At 45.7% G+C, this 17197-nt stretch overlaps 1 protein-coding gene across 3 annotated transcripts in view; it reads right to left on the bottom strand.

The window, feature by feature from the left end:
- Nucleotides 1-16165, bottom strand: part of LOC105016739 (uncharacterized protein KIAA1755) — a 40751-nt gene extending 24586 nt beyond the window's left edge. For 2 of the 3 annotated variants that reach the window (XM_010880759.3, XM_010880760.3), the window contains exons 1-3: nt 15842-16164; nt 3328-3525; nt 985-2578 (exon numbers count right to left, since the gene is read on the bottom strand). In XM_010880759.3, coding sequence (XP_010879061.2) covers nt 985-2578; nt 3328-3525; nt 15842-15844 — 1795 coding nt within the window. In that variant the 5' untranslated portion in view covers nt 15845-16164. Of the gene's footprint in view, nt 1-984; nt 2579-3327; nt 3526-15841 lie in introns of all 3 variants that reach the window. The other variant, XM_010880763.3, reaches the window with a different exon arrangement.
- Between the last annotated feature and the right edge of the window lie 1032 nt (nt 16166-17197).

The following is a 17197-nucleotide window of genomic DNA, read 5'->3' as shown; positions in this document are numbered from 1 at the left end:
CCCCCTCCTTCCTCCCTGGCCTCCTCGGGCCTCCTCGGGCCTCCTCGTGGAGATTGGGTGCCATTGTAAGTACCCTTGTGGGGGCTTAGCGAATGTGGAATGTTTCTTTCCATTAAAGGAATGTAATGTTTACTACCATAGCCAATGAACACAGGCCTAATTGACCCCTCTCAGGGTTAAGCACTTGATGTGCTATTTCCATCCTTCTCCCTTGGTGTTTAGGATGACGTGGATGTAGTCCTAGAGACCAGACCAGATAGGAAAGAGGAGGGAACACCACCCATTATACCCAGATCCCTACATTGTAGGGAGCCCCTTTATGACAACCTCTGACCTTTGACACAAACCATTCTGCAAAATGGGGATTACATTTGAGATTAAATTAGTTGCTGTACCCCATAAAGTTGGCTAGAGGACTCAGCTTGGATGTAGATCATATTAAAAAGGTCACAGAGGGCTTCCGATGTTTTAAAGTAATCAACTGTGTAGGATGTGAAATGGGTTCAGTAGTAAAGGGACTCTGGAGTCGTTCTAATCAGCCTTTAGTTGCGTGCAGTCAAGCACATCCAAGACACAACATCCACAGATTGTATCTGCTGTGTGAGACTGTTCTGCATTCCCAAAATAGTCTAAATAACCCACACATTGTTGTCATTTTTAGGCCACATTATTGTTGTCCTACATTCAGCTTATTGCCTTGTGTAAGAGACACTAATTGCATATACCACAGACACATCTCTGGTCTCCTTTTGGAGGGCATGGGCAGCCCCATTAAGGCCACATCCATGTGGATGTAGTCAATTTGTTGAGTCATGTGATCCATTTTACTAAGTGATTGGTGGGTCCTAACAGTGGTCGAAGATACAGCATGCATATCAGGAAGCCGGTCAGTCGTCTGCTAAAACTGACAGTTGGTAACTGAGGAGAGTTTGTCTGGTGACTGAAGCACATTCTCATCTAGTTCCTGTCCATAGTCATCCTTACCTTTGATGGCAGTCGTGCGTCTCCTCAGCTTGGGAGACACCAGGCTGAAGGCTGGGTCCTTCCTACACTGTACCACCTGGCCGCTGGTGGGAATCATCTCTTTGCAGATGTCACTATGGCTTCTGTTGTTCAGTTTATAGACCGGAGGACTTCCTCTGGCTTTCTCAGAGACGGTGGACAGTGACCTGAGCTTTCCCTTGTGTTTGCCAATAGTTTTGACCGCCTCCGGGTTCCAAACTAGCTTGGGGTTGACATCACTCTCGCAGGCATCGACTAGGTGAAGGCCCGCTGGAGGTGACGTCACCTCAGAGACAGGTCGCATTTTAGGGTCCAAGAGGTCAGTCCAAAATTCCTTATTCTGGGGTTCCACATGGCCCAGTTTATGGACGGCTTCATGTTCTTTAGTATGTTTTTGTGGGTTGTGTGCTGTGGCAGGTTCAGTGGATGGTGATGTGTGACTGAGTTCCAGTGGGGGTTCGTTGGTCGGGCGTCCATGAGGATTTGACTCCGGTCCGACAACAGGCTCCTTAAAGTGGCCACAACACTTCCCAGGTACCTGACCTCCAGTGTGACCTCTGCAGCATGACTCCTCCCCCTCACAGGGGTCACACTCGTCCAGTCCAGACAGGGTGCCCACACTCCCCCTGTCAAAGGGAACCGGGTTCCGCAGTGCCGCCAGGTAGGAGTCCCTGTACCTGCATTTGAGCTCCTCCCCGCTAGGTTGTGGTCCAAGCTTCCTCCGGCTGCATGGCGAGCAAGGCTCCTCCGAAAATCTGAGGGTGCGCCCACAGTGGGCGCTGTTCCCACGAGGCACCGGGGGAGGCGGCCGGACCGGTTTCAACACAGGTGGAGTGGATAGGTTGGGGGTCTCGTTGCTTCCCACAGGGGGCTGTTTTTCCTTGGAGAACTCCACTAAATCCACGTAGTCCCCTTCCATCTCGCGGTAGCTCCGGCTGGTGTCCCACGTGTTGGGCGATACCCAGCCCACGGGCTTGATTAGCGGCTTGGAGCGCGGTTTGGGCGCGGCCGTCTCGTGGTCCCCCTTGATCAGTTTTGAAGTGCCGTCGGTGAGCCGCAAGGACACAGAGATGCCGTCCCTGCCGGGGAGGATCATGGTCTCCAGGGAGAGGGCGGAGGAGGTAGACTCGGACGTGGAGGGAATCTGCAACGGCCTGGGCTGAAAGGGGACGCCGCGGGCGGCGCTCGCCGTGCTCACAGCCTTGGGCTTGTCCAGGAACTCGGGGACGGCCACTTGCGCCCAGGGCACCTTCATCACTCCCTGGTCGGTGGACAACAGGCAGCGGGACAGCGGGGTACTGTGGCGACCATCGTTGACCTCCCTCAGCCAGTCGAGGGTGAAGATGCAGGGGTAGGATGTCTCCGGGATGGGGGTCTCCTCTACCTCGCGGCAGCCCTCCTCCAGGAGGCTCTTGAGGACAATGCGGGACGCCTGTTCGCCAAAGGGCTCCACCTGCAGGTAGAAGTCTCCGGGGCGCAGCAGGAGCGGGTTGAGGGGAGCGAGCTGGACCACGATCCTATCGTGGAGGCACAGCGGCCAGCCTTCGCAGCGGAACAGAACGTCTGAGTATGCAGCCTGCGATGAGGGAGGGAGAGGTGGGATGAATTAGATGGATTTATGGACTTACGCCAGTCAGTGTCTCTCATCACCATTTCTGTGAAAGTATTTTTGTTTCCGCCCAACTGTTCTCAATCAATCATAAACGCCCTTTATAGAATAATACAGTTTTAAGGATTAAAATAAAATAGCCCTAATTTAGATTCCTATGGTTACCACTAGGGGTGCACTTGAGGTATGTAGATGTGACTTGAGGTATGTAGATTTGACTTGAGGTATGTAGATTTGACTTGAGGAGATAGTGGTTATGAAATAAAAACAGAAGTAAACACCAGATTATGGCCTAAACCCGGCATTTCTAGAGTTTCCAATGAAAACAAAATGCCTGGGATTCCACATGTTTTGTTTTATACACCATGTGGAGAAACCGTTAAATGTGATCCTCCGCTGAGCGGTGGCAGGGCTGTTCACATCCACAAATAAATAATCTGAATGTATGAAGCAGAAATACCATCTTGGATACATTCTTTGATGGATAACTAGACCTTTTGTTTGTTTCGTTTTTTCTTCTCCTTGTAATACTATTATAACCCCAGTTGTGAACTTGTGGTTTTACTGAACTCTATGCGTGTGTGTGTGTGTGTTTGTGAGATGGAGAGAGTATGGGTGCGTGAATGTTTTGCGTGCATGTGTGTGAGTGATTTGCGTGGGTGTGTGAGAGAGTGTTTTGCATGTGTGTGTGAGTGTGTGTGTGCGTGTGCACTCACACACGCCGCCTGCTGCACGCTCTCCAAGAGGTGTTTGGATGGGATGAGGAAGTCCAGCAGGCAGTGCAGCGCGTCCCCCTGGTAACGCTCCTCGATGGTCCTGAACAGCTGACTGAGGACGGTGGGCGCTGTGGCCTCGAAGGGCGGGAAAAGGGCCGACAGAGCACTTTGGATGGACGAGTCCAGGGATTCTGGATTCTAGTGAGTAGAGAGGAAGTGACAGGAGGAGAACGTGGGGAGAGATTTTTTTAGGTCACACTTTAATTTTACTTGAATACAGAATGAGTGCACGTGACCGCAATGTGAGCACATAACTGGAATGTGAACATATAACCGCAGAGTGAACACATACCCGCAGAGTGAAAAACATAACCGCAGCGTGAACACAACCGCAGCGAAAACGGAGTAAAAACAGCGTAATTGGAAGTGGATTTGCCAGAGTGCAAATCCCCAAGTGTGGGCCTGTGTGTGTCAGTATGTACCTAAGTGCGCTTGTGGGTGTGTGTGTTGAATAGATTCCCAGGAGCCTTTTGACTTCCAGTAGTTTCGACAGCGCTGCTTTTGTCTGAAGAACATCCACATAACCTCAGAACGTCCAGAAAGATAAATACTCCCTGAATGTTAAGCCACAGGACAGATATTTAGCCCCACACTGGGCCCTTTGGAAGGCTTCAAAGCCAATCACTTTAGTGTCTGCAGCCGGAAAACAAGTTTGACTTTAAAGTGCTGCTGAGCGTTCTGTGTGAATATATAATTTTGGAGACATTGATGTAGCAGCCTTAAGTTGTCATAATCATCATCAACATCATACAATAAAGATTTTCTGTCAGCATGGAACATTCCTCTAATATGTAATATCCGCTAAGGTTGTATCTTCATCCTTGTTTCAGGAGAGAAATTAAAAACGGATGGTTTGGGAGATTGCGGTCGCTGTTTGAAAAGGGGAACAAAACTAAACAAGAGCCTTCGGCATTGCCTGGATATACTCATCTCTGCACTCAGTGACTGTTTCATCCTGGTCCAAGATACACCTCATTTAAGTTGGCATACTTCAAACAGGCACAAGGTCAGGTTAGGATCAGATTCTAACGGACAAGTAATAGTGAGAGAACAAAGAATCACATGGTCTTCATCATCGGGCCCCATAGAGAGGAAGCCATGTAAAAGGACACCGCTGTGTGCTGAAGGCGTCCACAATATGACTGTTTACTAAATGCATACACAACCCAATGCTAGGCTGCACATGTCTGTTTCAGATCGTCTCAGCCGTTGGAATGAGGAATCGGACCACATCTATGTGTGTTTGTACCACATCGGCTGCTCGAACCAGCTGTGGAGAATAGTACTAGCATAACACATAGGGGGAAGAAATCAGGGGAAGAGGTTAAAAGGCGTCGCACGCCAACATGAATGATTTTCAGATGTTGTCCAGACTTAGAAGGTCCTGCGCTGCCAACATTCCACTAGGTCAAAAGACTTCGGAAAAACTTCGACTCTGTTGTGTAATGTCCCTTTAAGCTCAGTGACACTGATGTGAGGATGTTTATTTTTCTCTCTACAAATATTTGACAGATTTTAATGACAGAAACATTTGCAAGGTACAATTTTTACTTCTCTTTTCTGTTGATATTACTCATAAAGAATGCTGCTTTTGGATGGAAATGTTTGGTGTGGGGTTTGGTCAAACGCTTTGAATATTATAAAACAATAACAAGCCTTTACTAACCTCAAAAGCCAAAGGCAACTCATTTTGTGGAATATAGTGAAAAAATTTATGCCACCGACAACAGAAGAGAATGTAATTCCACTATTGGGAAGAAACCTGCAATTGATTGAAATGTCTTGTATTTTATCAATTGATTATCAAACTAACAAGTAACATTTAACCTTTTTAGAGGCAGGTAGGAAAGAGTGTTTTATAAATTGTTCAGTCCCTTGCTAGAGGGCAAATTGTCCATTAGTTGGCTCAGGGATTTGAACCAGCAGCTAATTGTGTAATGGACAAATGCTTTAACCACTTGACTATTTTCCATAGATTGACCACCTGTCTGTAAAGCCTTAAAGGCTGCAATGTGAAAGGTGTTTTAATTAGTAACTTCCATCTTCGTAAGTAGCTGAAAATCCCTCTCTCTTTATTTTGTGGAATATAATCCCTTCAAAGGATTACAATAATGTTTGAGGTTTCTGTGTGGATTAATGAACATGCTAACTGAAAACCGTTACCTGGAAAAGCCATGGATTTCTGTGCACAAAAGCTGGATAACTACTTACGAACGCAGGTAGGCTTTAGGTGTGTTGTGTGTTAAACTAGAGAATGCCTTTGCTTTGCCTACCAGTGGGAGACCTTTAACACCCAGTCAGATGATTTTGCATAGCAGCAAAACATACAGGAAGATCATACGACCAGAGCTCTGTGTGGAACAGAACATCACTGTTGATTAGGTTATTTTTCTCCTTGTCTGATTTACTGCCTGGTCCTATTGACTCAGTCTTGTATTTCAAGATTGTTTTGAGACCCCACATTTGCAGAGTAAGCGTAACAGCAAACGAAAAGCCTTGTCAAATGACTCAAATTTTCTCTTCAGTTCTCTGGCTCAGTGGTTCTCAAACTACTCCTGGGGATCCCCAAGCTGTCTCTCAATTTGATTTGCTATTATTAAACGAGAGGCATGTTCTATTTTTCTAAAACACACCGCCTCACTGACTCTGTCAGAACTTTGAAAACTAAATGTTTCTATGTAATTTATTGTACTGACACACAGAGAAGTAATTTCTTGTTTCCCTTTTTGTTGAAAATTTGTTTGGAATTTGTAACTATTTAGGTGGGGTAGGACTGCAGGCCCGCTTAATGAGAATACAATCTGATATGATTATTATAGACCAATAGATCTAGATTATTAGTGAATCCAATATTGCAATATTCTTCCTGACAACCACTCAGGAAGAATAGTTTTACAGGTAATGAGTTTCAAAAAATAGTTCATTAGACAAATAGCAATGGTTATTCAAATTAAACCACAAACCCTTGAATCAGGTGTGTGAGTGCTACAACAAAAAGTGGGACCAGGATTGGGAAACACTGCTCTAAAGGGCTCCATAAAGGGCTCCATGCTTTTTTCACCATATATAGATGCATAGTGGGAGCCGACTGCAGCTTTAAGGTGATGCAATTTTGAGTGTTTGTGTTTCAGTCGTTGCTGTTTTATGAATATAGCCTTTCCAAAATCTCAATCTATTGGTGCAATATGAACAATAACAGTGGTTTCCCAGACATCAACAATAAAATGAGATACTGTAGCTGTTGTATGTACTTTAACATAGAATGCCTGGATTTACACCCTTTTTTATGAGCTTCCCACATGGCTTAATGAGCAAAAGTAAATTCCTGACAGGGGTCAATTTTAAAACCAGACAGGCCAGATTAATTGGAGATTTTGACTTCAACCCTGACTCAACCCACCTCATGGGTGGGTTGGCTGATGATATATTCTGGTGAGTGGGACCACCCCCCGCGTCAGATACTGTAAACATAGCTCCACAGACACAGCTCTACAGCTGGACCCAGTTCAGACCGGCTCCCTAAGCCAAGTGGGGTGAGTGTGTAGGGAGGATGAGAGAATGCAGCGTTGTGAACTCTTTTGTATCCCGTTTCACTTGATGAACTGCCAGCACGACATGCCAAACAGAACAGGCCCGGCCTGGCTCGGTTCACCATGACTCCTTCCTAGGGACAAGCACTTGGTGGGCCTGGTATTTGCGTGAAGAAGCCGTGACTCAGACGGGGCTCTGATAGCAGCCCTTTGGCCCCAGACCACACGCTAAGCACCGGCTCAGACTACTTTCCACATCCTTTATCTGAAATCTGATCACTTGGTTAAATGGGAGGTGCAGGTATCAGAAACTCAGCAACAATAACAAATAATGAAAAATAGTATAAGAAATCAATGACACTGTGTGTAATATGAGGCAAAGTGTGGTGAATTTGTTGCTCTGTTTCCATTAGTAACGATGACACATGTTTATGTGTTCCGGCACTTTCTCTCACTAAATGGATTAGCATTAATGACCTACACATTCAGGACAACACATCACTTATCAGTCCACCCATATTTCCACCTAATTATTAAAAGAAATGTGAACCGTGTTGCTTTATCTCGAAGGCTTTGGAATCACCGGGAAGGCCTCAAAATACATATTCTTCTCCTCTTTCCTCCCCCTTGTCTCCCTCTCAAAACCCATTGGAGGAAAAGGTCAGTGGGGAGGGACATCTGGCTTTCTCATCCACTGAGTGTGAGGAGGCCGTGGGAAGTCATCAAGGCCTTCTAGGCCTTAGAGAGGGCATGACGATTGAAACAAATATATGCATGTTATAAATTTGTATCATTTATCTTTTATTTTTTAATCTTACTTTCACTTCAATTATCTTTTCATTAAATCTTTTCAGTTTTTATTGGAAAGAGAAGTGTTAATAATACAAACCAGAAACTTAAAAATGAAAACTGCCCAGTGAGGACTTTTCTTAGGTGAGCAGGGCAGTAATATCTAGGCAACTATGGCAGCTATTGGTTAAGACTTCAGATTCTGGACAGAAGGAATCTGCCATTGCTGTGGCCATTATTGTAGACTGACAGTAGACTCAACCAATCAGGATTTGACTTGGCTGCTAGGCACGACCAGAGCTCATGGCTGAGTGGTGCAGCACAGATGGCCACGACTTCAACCATTTTTTAAACCGCTGTGCTCTCTTAACCGAACGACATGCGCTTCACTCCTCGCTCCCCTTCAGCTCCACACGTACTGGCTGTTTTATTCATTTACATGATGTCATCAAGAAGCAGCGATTGGCTCGCATTTAAGACTGCAGACTGAGGTAGTTCAGCACGCCTGAAGTAAATGAGTGGAAGATTCAGTTATTCCTGCGGATTATTCAGTTTGACATTTTAGAGTTTTTTTTTTTTTTAGAGGAGATGAGGGGCATGCATTTTGTGTGATCTTCCTCAAAAGCTAATAATTAAATCAAGCTTCAGTCCACAAGCTTGAATCCATTATCACAGTATCTTAACGGTTGCACGTCATCGTCTTGTCTGATGGAAGTGGACATCCAGTGGAAAATGTATGCACTTACTGCTGTACGTTTCTCTGCTAAACTACACTGACGTTAATTTGCTAATATCCTTGATGTGCATCTAGATAGCTTTTGTTTTAGCCTTTAATGTTCCAGATCGGGGACAAAAACAAAGTACAGGAAAAATGGAGACAAAACAAGAAGGCGAAACAAGGAGACGAAAGAGCATTCGAATTTGCCTCACCCCCCACCCCCCAACACAGACACTAGGCCACTTCTGAATCCAGCTGACAGTAACATTCCAGCTCCCCCACTCTGCCTTCTCAAGTATGCACTGCTGTGTGTGTGTGTGTCTGTGTGTCTGTGCCTGTGTGTCTGTGTGTCTGTGTGTCTGTGTGTCTGTGTGTCTGTGTGTGTGTGTCTGTGTGTGTGTGTGTCTGTGTGTCTGTGCCTGTGTGTCTGTGTGTCTGTGTGTCTGTGCCTGTGTGTCTGTGTGTGTGTGTCTGTGTGTCTGTGCCTGTGTGTCTGTGTGTCTGTGTGTCTGTGTGTCTGTGTGTCTGTGTGTGTGTGTCTGTGTGTGTGTGTGTGTCTGTGTGTCTGTGCCTGTGTGTCTGTGTGTCTGTGTGTCTGTGCCTGTGTGTCTGTGTGTGTGTGTCTGTGTGTCTGTGCCTGTGTGTCTGTGTGTCTGTGTGTCTGTGCCTGTGTGTCTGTGTGTGTGTGTCTGTGTGTCTGTGCCTGTGTGTCTGTGTGTCTGTGCCTGTGTGTCTGTGTGTCTGTGCCTGTGTGTCTGGGCCTGTGTGTCTGTGCCTGTGTGTGTGTGTCTGTGCCTGTGTGTCTGTGTGTGTGTGTGTGTGTGTGTGTGTCTCTGTGTGTGTGGGTCTGTGTGATCTAGTCCACATGTGGGACTTGAAAACCTGACAAATTGCCCCTGCCAGGTTTTTGGTGGATCTTCAATAGGAAAAACCTAATTTATTGCTTAGGGGTTCGGTTTTGGGAAGAACGTACAATTGGGCACCGGGTAAGAATTGGGGTTAATTTTATGTACATGCATTACCAGTTAGGTTTAGGGCTAGGGAACATGGATTTCTAGGTTAGGGTTAGGTTTAGGGGATAGGGAACATGGATTTCTAGGTTAGGGTTAGGTTTAGGGCTAGGGGATAGGGAACATGGTTTCAAGTTTCATGGATAGAAAACCCAAGATGCTTGTGAAAAGCCTGGGGCTTCCCTCCTGCCACCTATTGTCCCGTTAATCCAGTTGTTTAACCTTCAACACAGCCACTGTTCACTGATGGTTGCTAGGCCCATTCAATCCAAGGTCTTTGTTTGACATGGATTGTCTGCTCTGGGATGTGTCTTGATGGGCAGGGCTTTGTCCTGTCTGTCAGAGGGATGTCTCATGGGTAGAAGTGAGTTGTGAAGAGATCATTATAGTCCTCTATAGACCGCTTGCCCCCTGTCTCTCCACCAGCAATATCTCTCTCTCCCTGCCTCACTCTCTTTATCTGTCTCTCAATTCAATTTCAATTCAAAGGCGCTTTATTTGGCATGACAAACAGGTGTTTGCATTGCCAAAACATTATTACAACAAACAGTCAAATGTACAGTGTGCAAAAACAAAATGTACAGAATTAAGAAAGGGATTAGATACTTTACAGTGTGCTATAAATTATATATAGTATTTTTACATAAATGTGCAAGTTGAGTAAATCACTTTACCCCATTGGGTGTTTCTTTCAATCTACCTGTGGTATCCTCTGTCTTTCTCTCAGTCTCCACCTCTCCCTCTCACTCTACCTGCAGCACCTCCTATTTCTCTCTTTCTCTCTCTTTACGTCTTTTCTCTCCACCTCTCCCTCTCTCTCTCTCCACCTCTCCCTCTCTCTCCACCTCTCCCTCTCTCTCTCTCCACCTCTCCCTCTCTCTCTCTCCACCTCTCCCTCTCTCTCTCTCCACCTCTCCCTCTCTCTCTCTCCACCTCTCCCTCTCTCTCTCTCCACCTCTCCCTCTCTCTCCACCTCTCCCTCTCCTCCTCTCCACCTCCCCCTCCCCCAACCAGGTTGAAAAAAACGTTGGGCTGACAACTCTTGGATTTCAACAGCTATGTCAACAACCTCATATGGCTTGTGACACGCTATCTGTGTGAGACTGTGTGTGTGTGTGTGTGTGTTTGTGTGTGTGTGTTTGTAGACTGGATGTGGTACTGGAGAAACACCGTCATCAGCATAGGGTAAAAGAAAAAACACACAAATGTGATTAGAATGAGGATAATCTCTGACCTCCAAAATGAATGACCCCCTATTGCGCCTTTGTCCACATGCCACAAGCTTTAACTGACTTTGCTGAACTGGAGTATTTATCACATTTGAGTTAAATCCTTGTGAGGAATTGACGAGCCAGTAGCAACTCTGGGCTCAAGACTGCAGCCCAGACCCCAACCCAGGAACAACACATGGGCTCTCTGTAAAATGCTCCAAGGAACGTCACCTGTGATTAGTAATGATGTTTTGTAAGTTCAGAGAAAAGGCAGTGACCCTGGTGATTCACTTTGCTGGTCTGGCCACAGAAACATGGTCGAGAGCTAAGTCGCAGAACAACACATCTACCCAAAACTACACCACACCATTACTGGAGAGCGTATATATGATGCTAGGCAGGAACATTCCATCTGCGTTGTTCCCAAAACAAGCAACAATGAAAATACCCACTGGATCGATGGTATCAGTGAAACACATAGGAGTTTTGTTTACCCAAAAGGTGTCTTAAAGGCAGATTTGCCCTGGAGCCAGAAATAAATGTGAATGGTTGACTAGAAAGGGGCGGAGCTTGAATTTCAAACAGGCTGACCGCTCTCAGAGGACATTTAGACAGGGCTTGTCCCTACCCTAAACCCTAACTCTAACTGAAACCTGTTCACTTCTCCTAACCTTAACCCATACGTAACCCTGACATTAACACTGGGGAACGTCAATGGTTTCAACCGACATACATTGTAGGTGTTGAGTACATTTGCAAATAATCCAACAATAAACCACTTTACCGTGTAACACCGTATTTCCAGCTTCCATCATGTTTTCACAGTCTTTCCCTTCTTCCACTCCTTCCTGTCCTTGCTCTCTTCAGGGCTACTCCTATTGGTTGGCTGCACAGCGCCGTCTTTGTCTGAGGCCCTCTTGTAAACCTCGGCTCAGGGCTTTAGCAAACGGACACACAATTGAACTAAGCCTTTTTTGATCCTTTTACGCCAGACCCGCCTACTATACAAAAGACCCCAACAAGACGTGCCCCCATGGACCCGTTCACCACATCTATCTGCCTTGAGCGAAGTAAAGTGTGCGGATTCAGCCTATAACATTGTCTTTAACACGTCTGTGAGACTCTCAGGCTGTGTTTATTTTTCGGGTTTTTTCTATACCGATGAATGACATTTCTTAATCTCCACGTTATTCCCAGAGTCTCTTTAAAAATGTTTGTATACCTATAAACATCTGGAAATGTTTGTTTCTGGGGAGTATGTCCGTCAGAGTACCGTCTGCCTGGTTAATTAGGCCAAACGTTGGATGTGGCACGAAAGGGCTCTTTGCTCATAAAGCATCCTTAATGCAGTCCAGATATCACAGTGAATAATTCTGCATGAACACTGCTGTGTGAAGACCAGTGGGTGGTTTCAATGTGTTTGCACAGGTGAATGGCCCTTTTCTCCCCCCCTCATTCCCCGCATGGGCCAGAAGTTCCTGGTTTCTGCAGACGTTCCTCTCGGGTGTGCAAGAAGGCGGCGGGCCTTCGGGGCTCGGGCGTCAGGAGATGGAGAGCGATGCCTTAACACTTGAAGGTGCCACACAAGGGATTTGTCTCCAATGTGCAAGCTACGTGAATTACAAGAGCAGCCTGTCTCATTCAAACGACAACATGCTCTCTCGTGCTTTTTGAATTACACCTGCCAACCTTTTACTGTTGATTCCATCCACCAGGTTTAAACAGCTGTAAATAAATATATACTGCGTACATGAATTAGAAAATGTTTTTCACACGGTAAAATTGTTCTCCACTAAATCGTAACGCAGATTTTCTCAGAAAAAGAAAAAAGGACAATACTAAAGGTGAAAACTGGGGGGTAAGTTATTTTATGAAACATCCTCATATATGCAGCCTATTAAAGCAATTTTCATCAATTGCAAAATGTGAATAGTGGAATTCACCTTTACCAGAAAATAAAGGTCAGGCCTCTTCATTTGACACACTCTTATGAAGGATGACATACATACCCCCCATCCCCCACACCCCTCATGGGAATTGAACCCCCAACCCTGGCATTTCAAGTGCTATGGTCTATCAACCCGACTATTTGGGACCTACAGAGAAAACCTGACGTGGCCCCGAAGCTTGGAGCCCCCGGCCTTGTGCCTCACAATGCCTGTTTGGGTGTCCGTCCCTGACTCCTTAGTTGTCCGAATGGGCTGAAACAGAATGACAACAGCAAACCTTTTACGTCTTTAAATCCCTGCTTCAGGAAGCTTTAGACGGAGGAAACCAGGATTTGACAGTTAGTCATGTTTTCACACGGCACTGCCAAATACCCAGAATGCAGCCGTGGACTGAACTGAAGCAGTCCAGTAGTCACTTGGCTGCCAGAGTGAACACAAATGCTGTATTGTTGAGAGGCGATGAGCTGTCGACAGGCTGGGAAGGGGGACGCGGGCCTGGAAGACTAACGCAGAACCTCTTAGTAGTAGCAAAGCAGCGACCCCAACAGACTTCGGATTAACAATAAGCATCTTCTCATTCCAATCCTGACTAACCCTTAAACAAGGGATCACAGACTCCATGTTCCTGTACGCTGCCGATGGTATCTGCCGTGTTTAGCCTGTCATTGGTGTAATCCGCCGTTTACACCACAGTTAGTAAATCGTCTTGTTTTGGATTGGGCCACGGTATTGTGAAATGCTGCAATGTTGCAATGCCAAATGATTTGGTTCAATGAGCCAAACACTGCATTACCATCTTTAGTCACTTCAGGCTTGATTGAGTCCAACAGTGAGAGTTCAACTGAGCAAAACTCAATATACCAAAGAAAGAGTACCTTTTCAGTACATGTGACGCTGTCTATTCAGTAATTTCCGATGAAATGTATTCCAACATCGTTCTCATCATGTCCTCGTCAGATGTATTGTTGAAGCCATATTCACTAAAGGGCTTTGGAAATATGCCTTTAGCTGATATGTAAACATGAGCTGATTTTGCCCTGTTGAGAAATTCTAAGGGGCTTTTCAGGCCTGGGCTTGATGAGTTACCTAAACTTTGAATGAATGCTGAATCCCCATGACACTTCCTTTTGGCGTGACATGGAAGATCTGAAAGTGGTAGTGAATGATAAAATATATTATTACTGTATAACAGCACTGAATTTATGTGTTTGTATTTACGGAGAATGAAGAACCAGAATGTGCATAGTACCGGAATCTAAGCAATTTAACTGACAGGAAAACGAATGTCAGTTGGGCAGAGAGTAAATACAACATCAGTCACACAACATCAGTCACTCAATGTCAGTCACTCAACGTCAGTCACTCAACATCAGTCACTCAATGTCATTCACTCAACGTCAGTCACTCAACGTCAGTCACTCAACATCAGTCACTCAACGTCAGTCAGTCACTCAACATCAGTCACTCAATGTCAGTCACTCAATGTCAGTCACTCAACATCAGTCACTCAACATCAGTCACTCAATGTCAGTCACTCAATGTCAGTCACTCAACGTCAGTCACTCAATGTCAGTCACTCAACGTCAGTCACTCAACGTCAGTCAGTCACTCAACATCAGTCACTCAACGTCAGTCACTCAATGTCAGTCACTCAACGTCAGTCACTCAACATCAGTCACTCAACGTCAATCAGTCACTCAACATCAGTCACTCAACGTCAGTCACTCAACATCAGTCAGTCACTCAACATCAGTCACTCAATGTCAGTCACTCAACATCAGTCACTCAATGTCAGTCAGTCACTCAACGTCAGTCACTCAACATCAGTCACTCAACGTCAGTCAGTCACTTAACGTCAGTCAGTCACTCAACGTCAGTCACTCAACGTCAGTCACTCAACATCAGTCACTCAACGTCAGTCACTCAACATCAGTCACTCAACGTCAGTCAGTCACTTAACGTCAGTCACTCAACGTCAGTCAGTCACTTAACGTCAGTCAGTCACTCAACGTCAGTCACTCAACGTCAGTCACTCAACATCAGTCACTCAACATCAGTCACTCACCGTCAGTCAGTCACTCAACATCAGTCACTCAACGTCAGTCATAATTTAATCAAAACAATCTTCTGTAGATTTCTTTTACTTGGTGTTTGGGAATCCTGCACTGCATGTTTGACTGAATTCCAATCTCAGAGCTCATCCACTCAAGCTATGTGCTGAGATGGGAAAAAGTCTGTTCTTTTTCCCACTGAGCAAGGCACCTCAACCTATTTCTTCCTTCCAGTCACTCTGGATAAGAGCATCTACTAAAAATGTAAACATGTAATAAACGTTTGAAAAAGCCAAATCCATCCAAAACCGGATCACTTTGGGCTTCTGCATGTGGTTGAACTGCTGTCATTAATTAGTCACTATAGTGACCAGGATTAGCACCCAGCAGACATAAAGAAACCACTGGGATCTGTCCTGGACTTTAAACCGAGTTAAGAGAGCAGCTCAGTGAACTGAGGAATCACATTATTCTAAGATGCAAAGCTGTCCGTCTGATACACTCCCCAATGTGTGAAACTCTCCTGTCTGCCCTGACAGTCATTGGCTGTCCGTCTGATATACTCCCCAATGTGTGAAACTCTCCTGTCTGCCCTGACAGTCATTGGCTGTCCGTAGTACATGTGCAATTCACATCAATTCAATACGAATCAAAGGGCTTAAGTGTTGCCGTCGCAACAACACAAAGACGATCTACTTGAGGTTTTTTCCTTCTTCTTGAATGGCTGAGGGACACTTGGGGATGCTGAGTTCAGCTGGCTGCCTGAAAGAGTCCTTCACGACACACACCAGGCTTTGACTAAGCGTCAATATATTGAAAATCTGGACATTTTCAATCAGGCACACAACAGTATTTGATGCTACTGACTATCTATTTCGTGTCTGAAAGACATTTTATAAACATTATGAAAGCCATCGAACAATGTACGTTCCTTAGAATTAAGTAAATAACTTGCTTTTGGCATTCGTCATCAACATCCAAACTGTTTTGAGTTTGTGGACAAGTGCTTTCAGGAAGAAACGCATACAAGGACATCTCCATTCATGCATCGCAGAAGAAGCAGCTGAGAAAGACAACACTGACTCGTTCAAACCCGCATTCACTCAGTAGGTCAGTGGAGCACAGGCGAAACGCTGTAACCCGAGACAACTTAGAGAGAAACAAAAGCACATGACAGGAGAAGTGATGTTGGTTACCATCTTTCTGTCAGTATCTCGTCTATCCAGGTGAATCTTTCTTCACATGTTGTCCAAGTAATCCTGTCCAGAGAAATTCCCTTTGACCCTAGGCAGGGAGACTTCTTGCCATGTTTTTTAACAACCGACTTGCTGCCGTTGGTGAAGGAAGGTCCACATGGCAGTAAGTGTCCTGCCACCCAAAGGAAGCAATAAATGTCCCATTCCTTAGTGACTTCCTGCAGTTCCAGGGAGTTGAGCTGTGAGCTGTGAAGTGTCTAGCTGCCTGTTGCTTCCAAGCCTCCACTTTTCAGCTTCCCTGGCAGCACTGTCTTTTTGGAGCAAGTGGGAGCATGAGAGAGAGTGAGCAGGAGAGAGAGAGGGAAAGAGGGGGAGGGCAAGAGAGAGTGCCGGAGAAGAAAAAAAAGAGAAGGAAAGCTTTCCCTTTTAGAAGGAAATCCCCTTCTAGGCTGCTCAGGGTTTTTCTCAGAGGCACCAGCCGCTTGAAACAGCATCAGAGAGATCTAGAAACACAGCCTCTCCTTCAGACAGCCTCAGAGAGATCTAGAAACACAGCCTCTCCTTCAGACAGCCTCAGAGAGATCTAGAAACACAGCCTCTCCTTCAGACAGCCTCAGAGAGATCTAGAAACACAGCCTCTCCTTCAGACAGCCTCAGAGTCCTAGAAACACAGCCTCTCCTTCAGACAGCCTCAGAGAGATCTAGAAACACAGCCTCTCCTTCAGACAGCCTCAGAGAGACCTAAAAACACAGCCTCTCCTTCAGACAGCCTCAGAGAGACCTCAAAACACAGCCTCTCCTTCAGACAGCCTCAGAGTCCTAGAAACACAGCCTCTCCTTCAGACAGCCTCAGAGTCCTAGAAACACAGCCTCTCCTTCAGACAGCATCAGAGAGATCTAGAAACACAGCCTCTCCTTCAGACAGCCTCAGAGAGTCCTCAAAACACAGCCTCTCCTTCAGACAGCCTCAGAGTCCTAGAAACACACCATCTCCTTCAGACAGCCTCAGAGAGTCCTAGAAACACAGCCTCTCCTTCAGACAGCCTCAGAGAGATCTACAAACACAGCCTCTCCTTCCAGCGGACCCTTTCTCTTTATTTTAATGTCCTCTCTTTACCCTCAAAACCATAGACGTCCAGAGGCTACTGCCGACAAAGTCTGGTCTAAATCTCACGCTATGTCATCCATAGTGCATTACAGTCAATAGGCCTAGCAGCACTCTGATCAACGGTAGGGTCCTAATTTATAAAGGCATTACAGTGGATGTTGGGAAGCAAACTCTTTCATTTCCTCTGCACAGAGCCTCTCCTCCAAGAGACTGTCCAGTGTTTCAACACATCAAAGAGAAGCCACGCA

The sequence above is a fragment of the Esox lucius genome, chromosome 17 (genome assembly GCF_011004845.1).
Source record: "Esox lucius isolate fEsoLuc1 chromosome 17, fEsoLuc1.pri, whole genome shotgun sequence".
NCBI lineage: Eukaryota > Metazoa > Chordata > Actinopteri > Esociformes > Esocidae > Esox > Esox lucius.
Note: the sequence above shows the minus strand (reverse complement) of the source record. Positions and strands in the feature narration are given on the sequence as shown.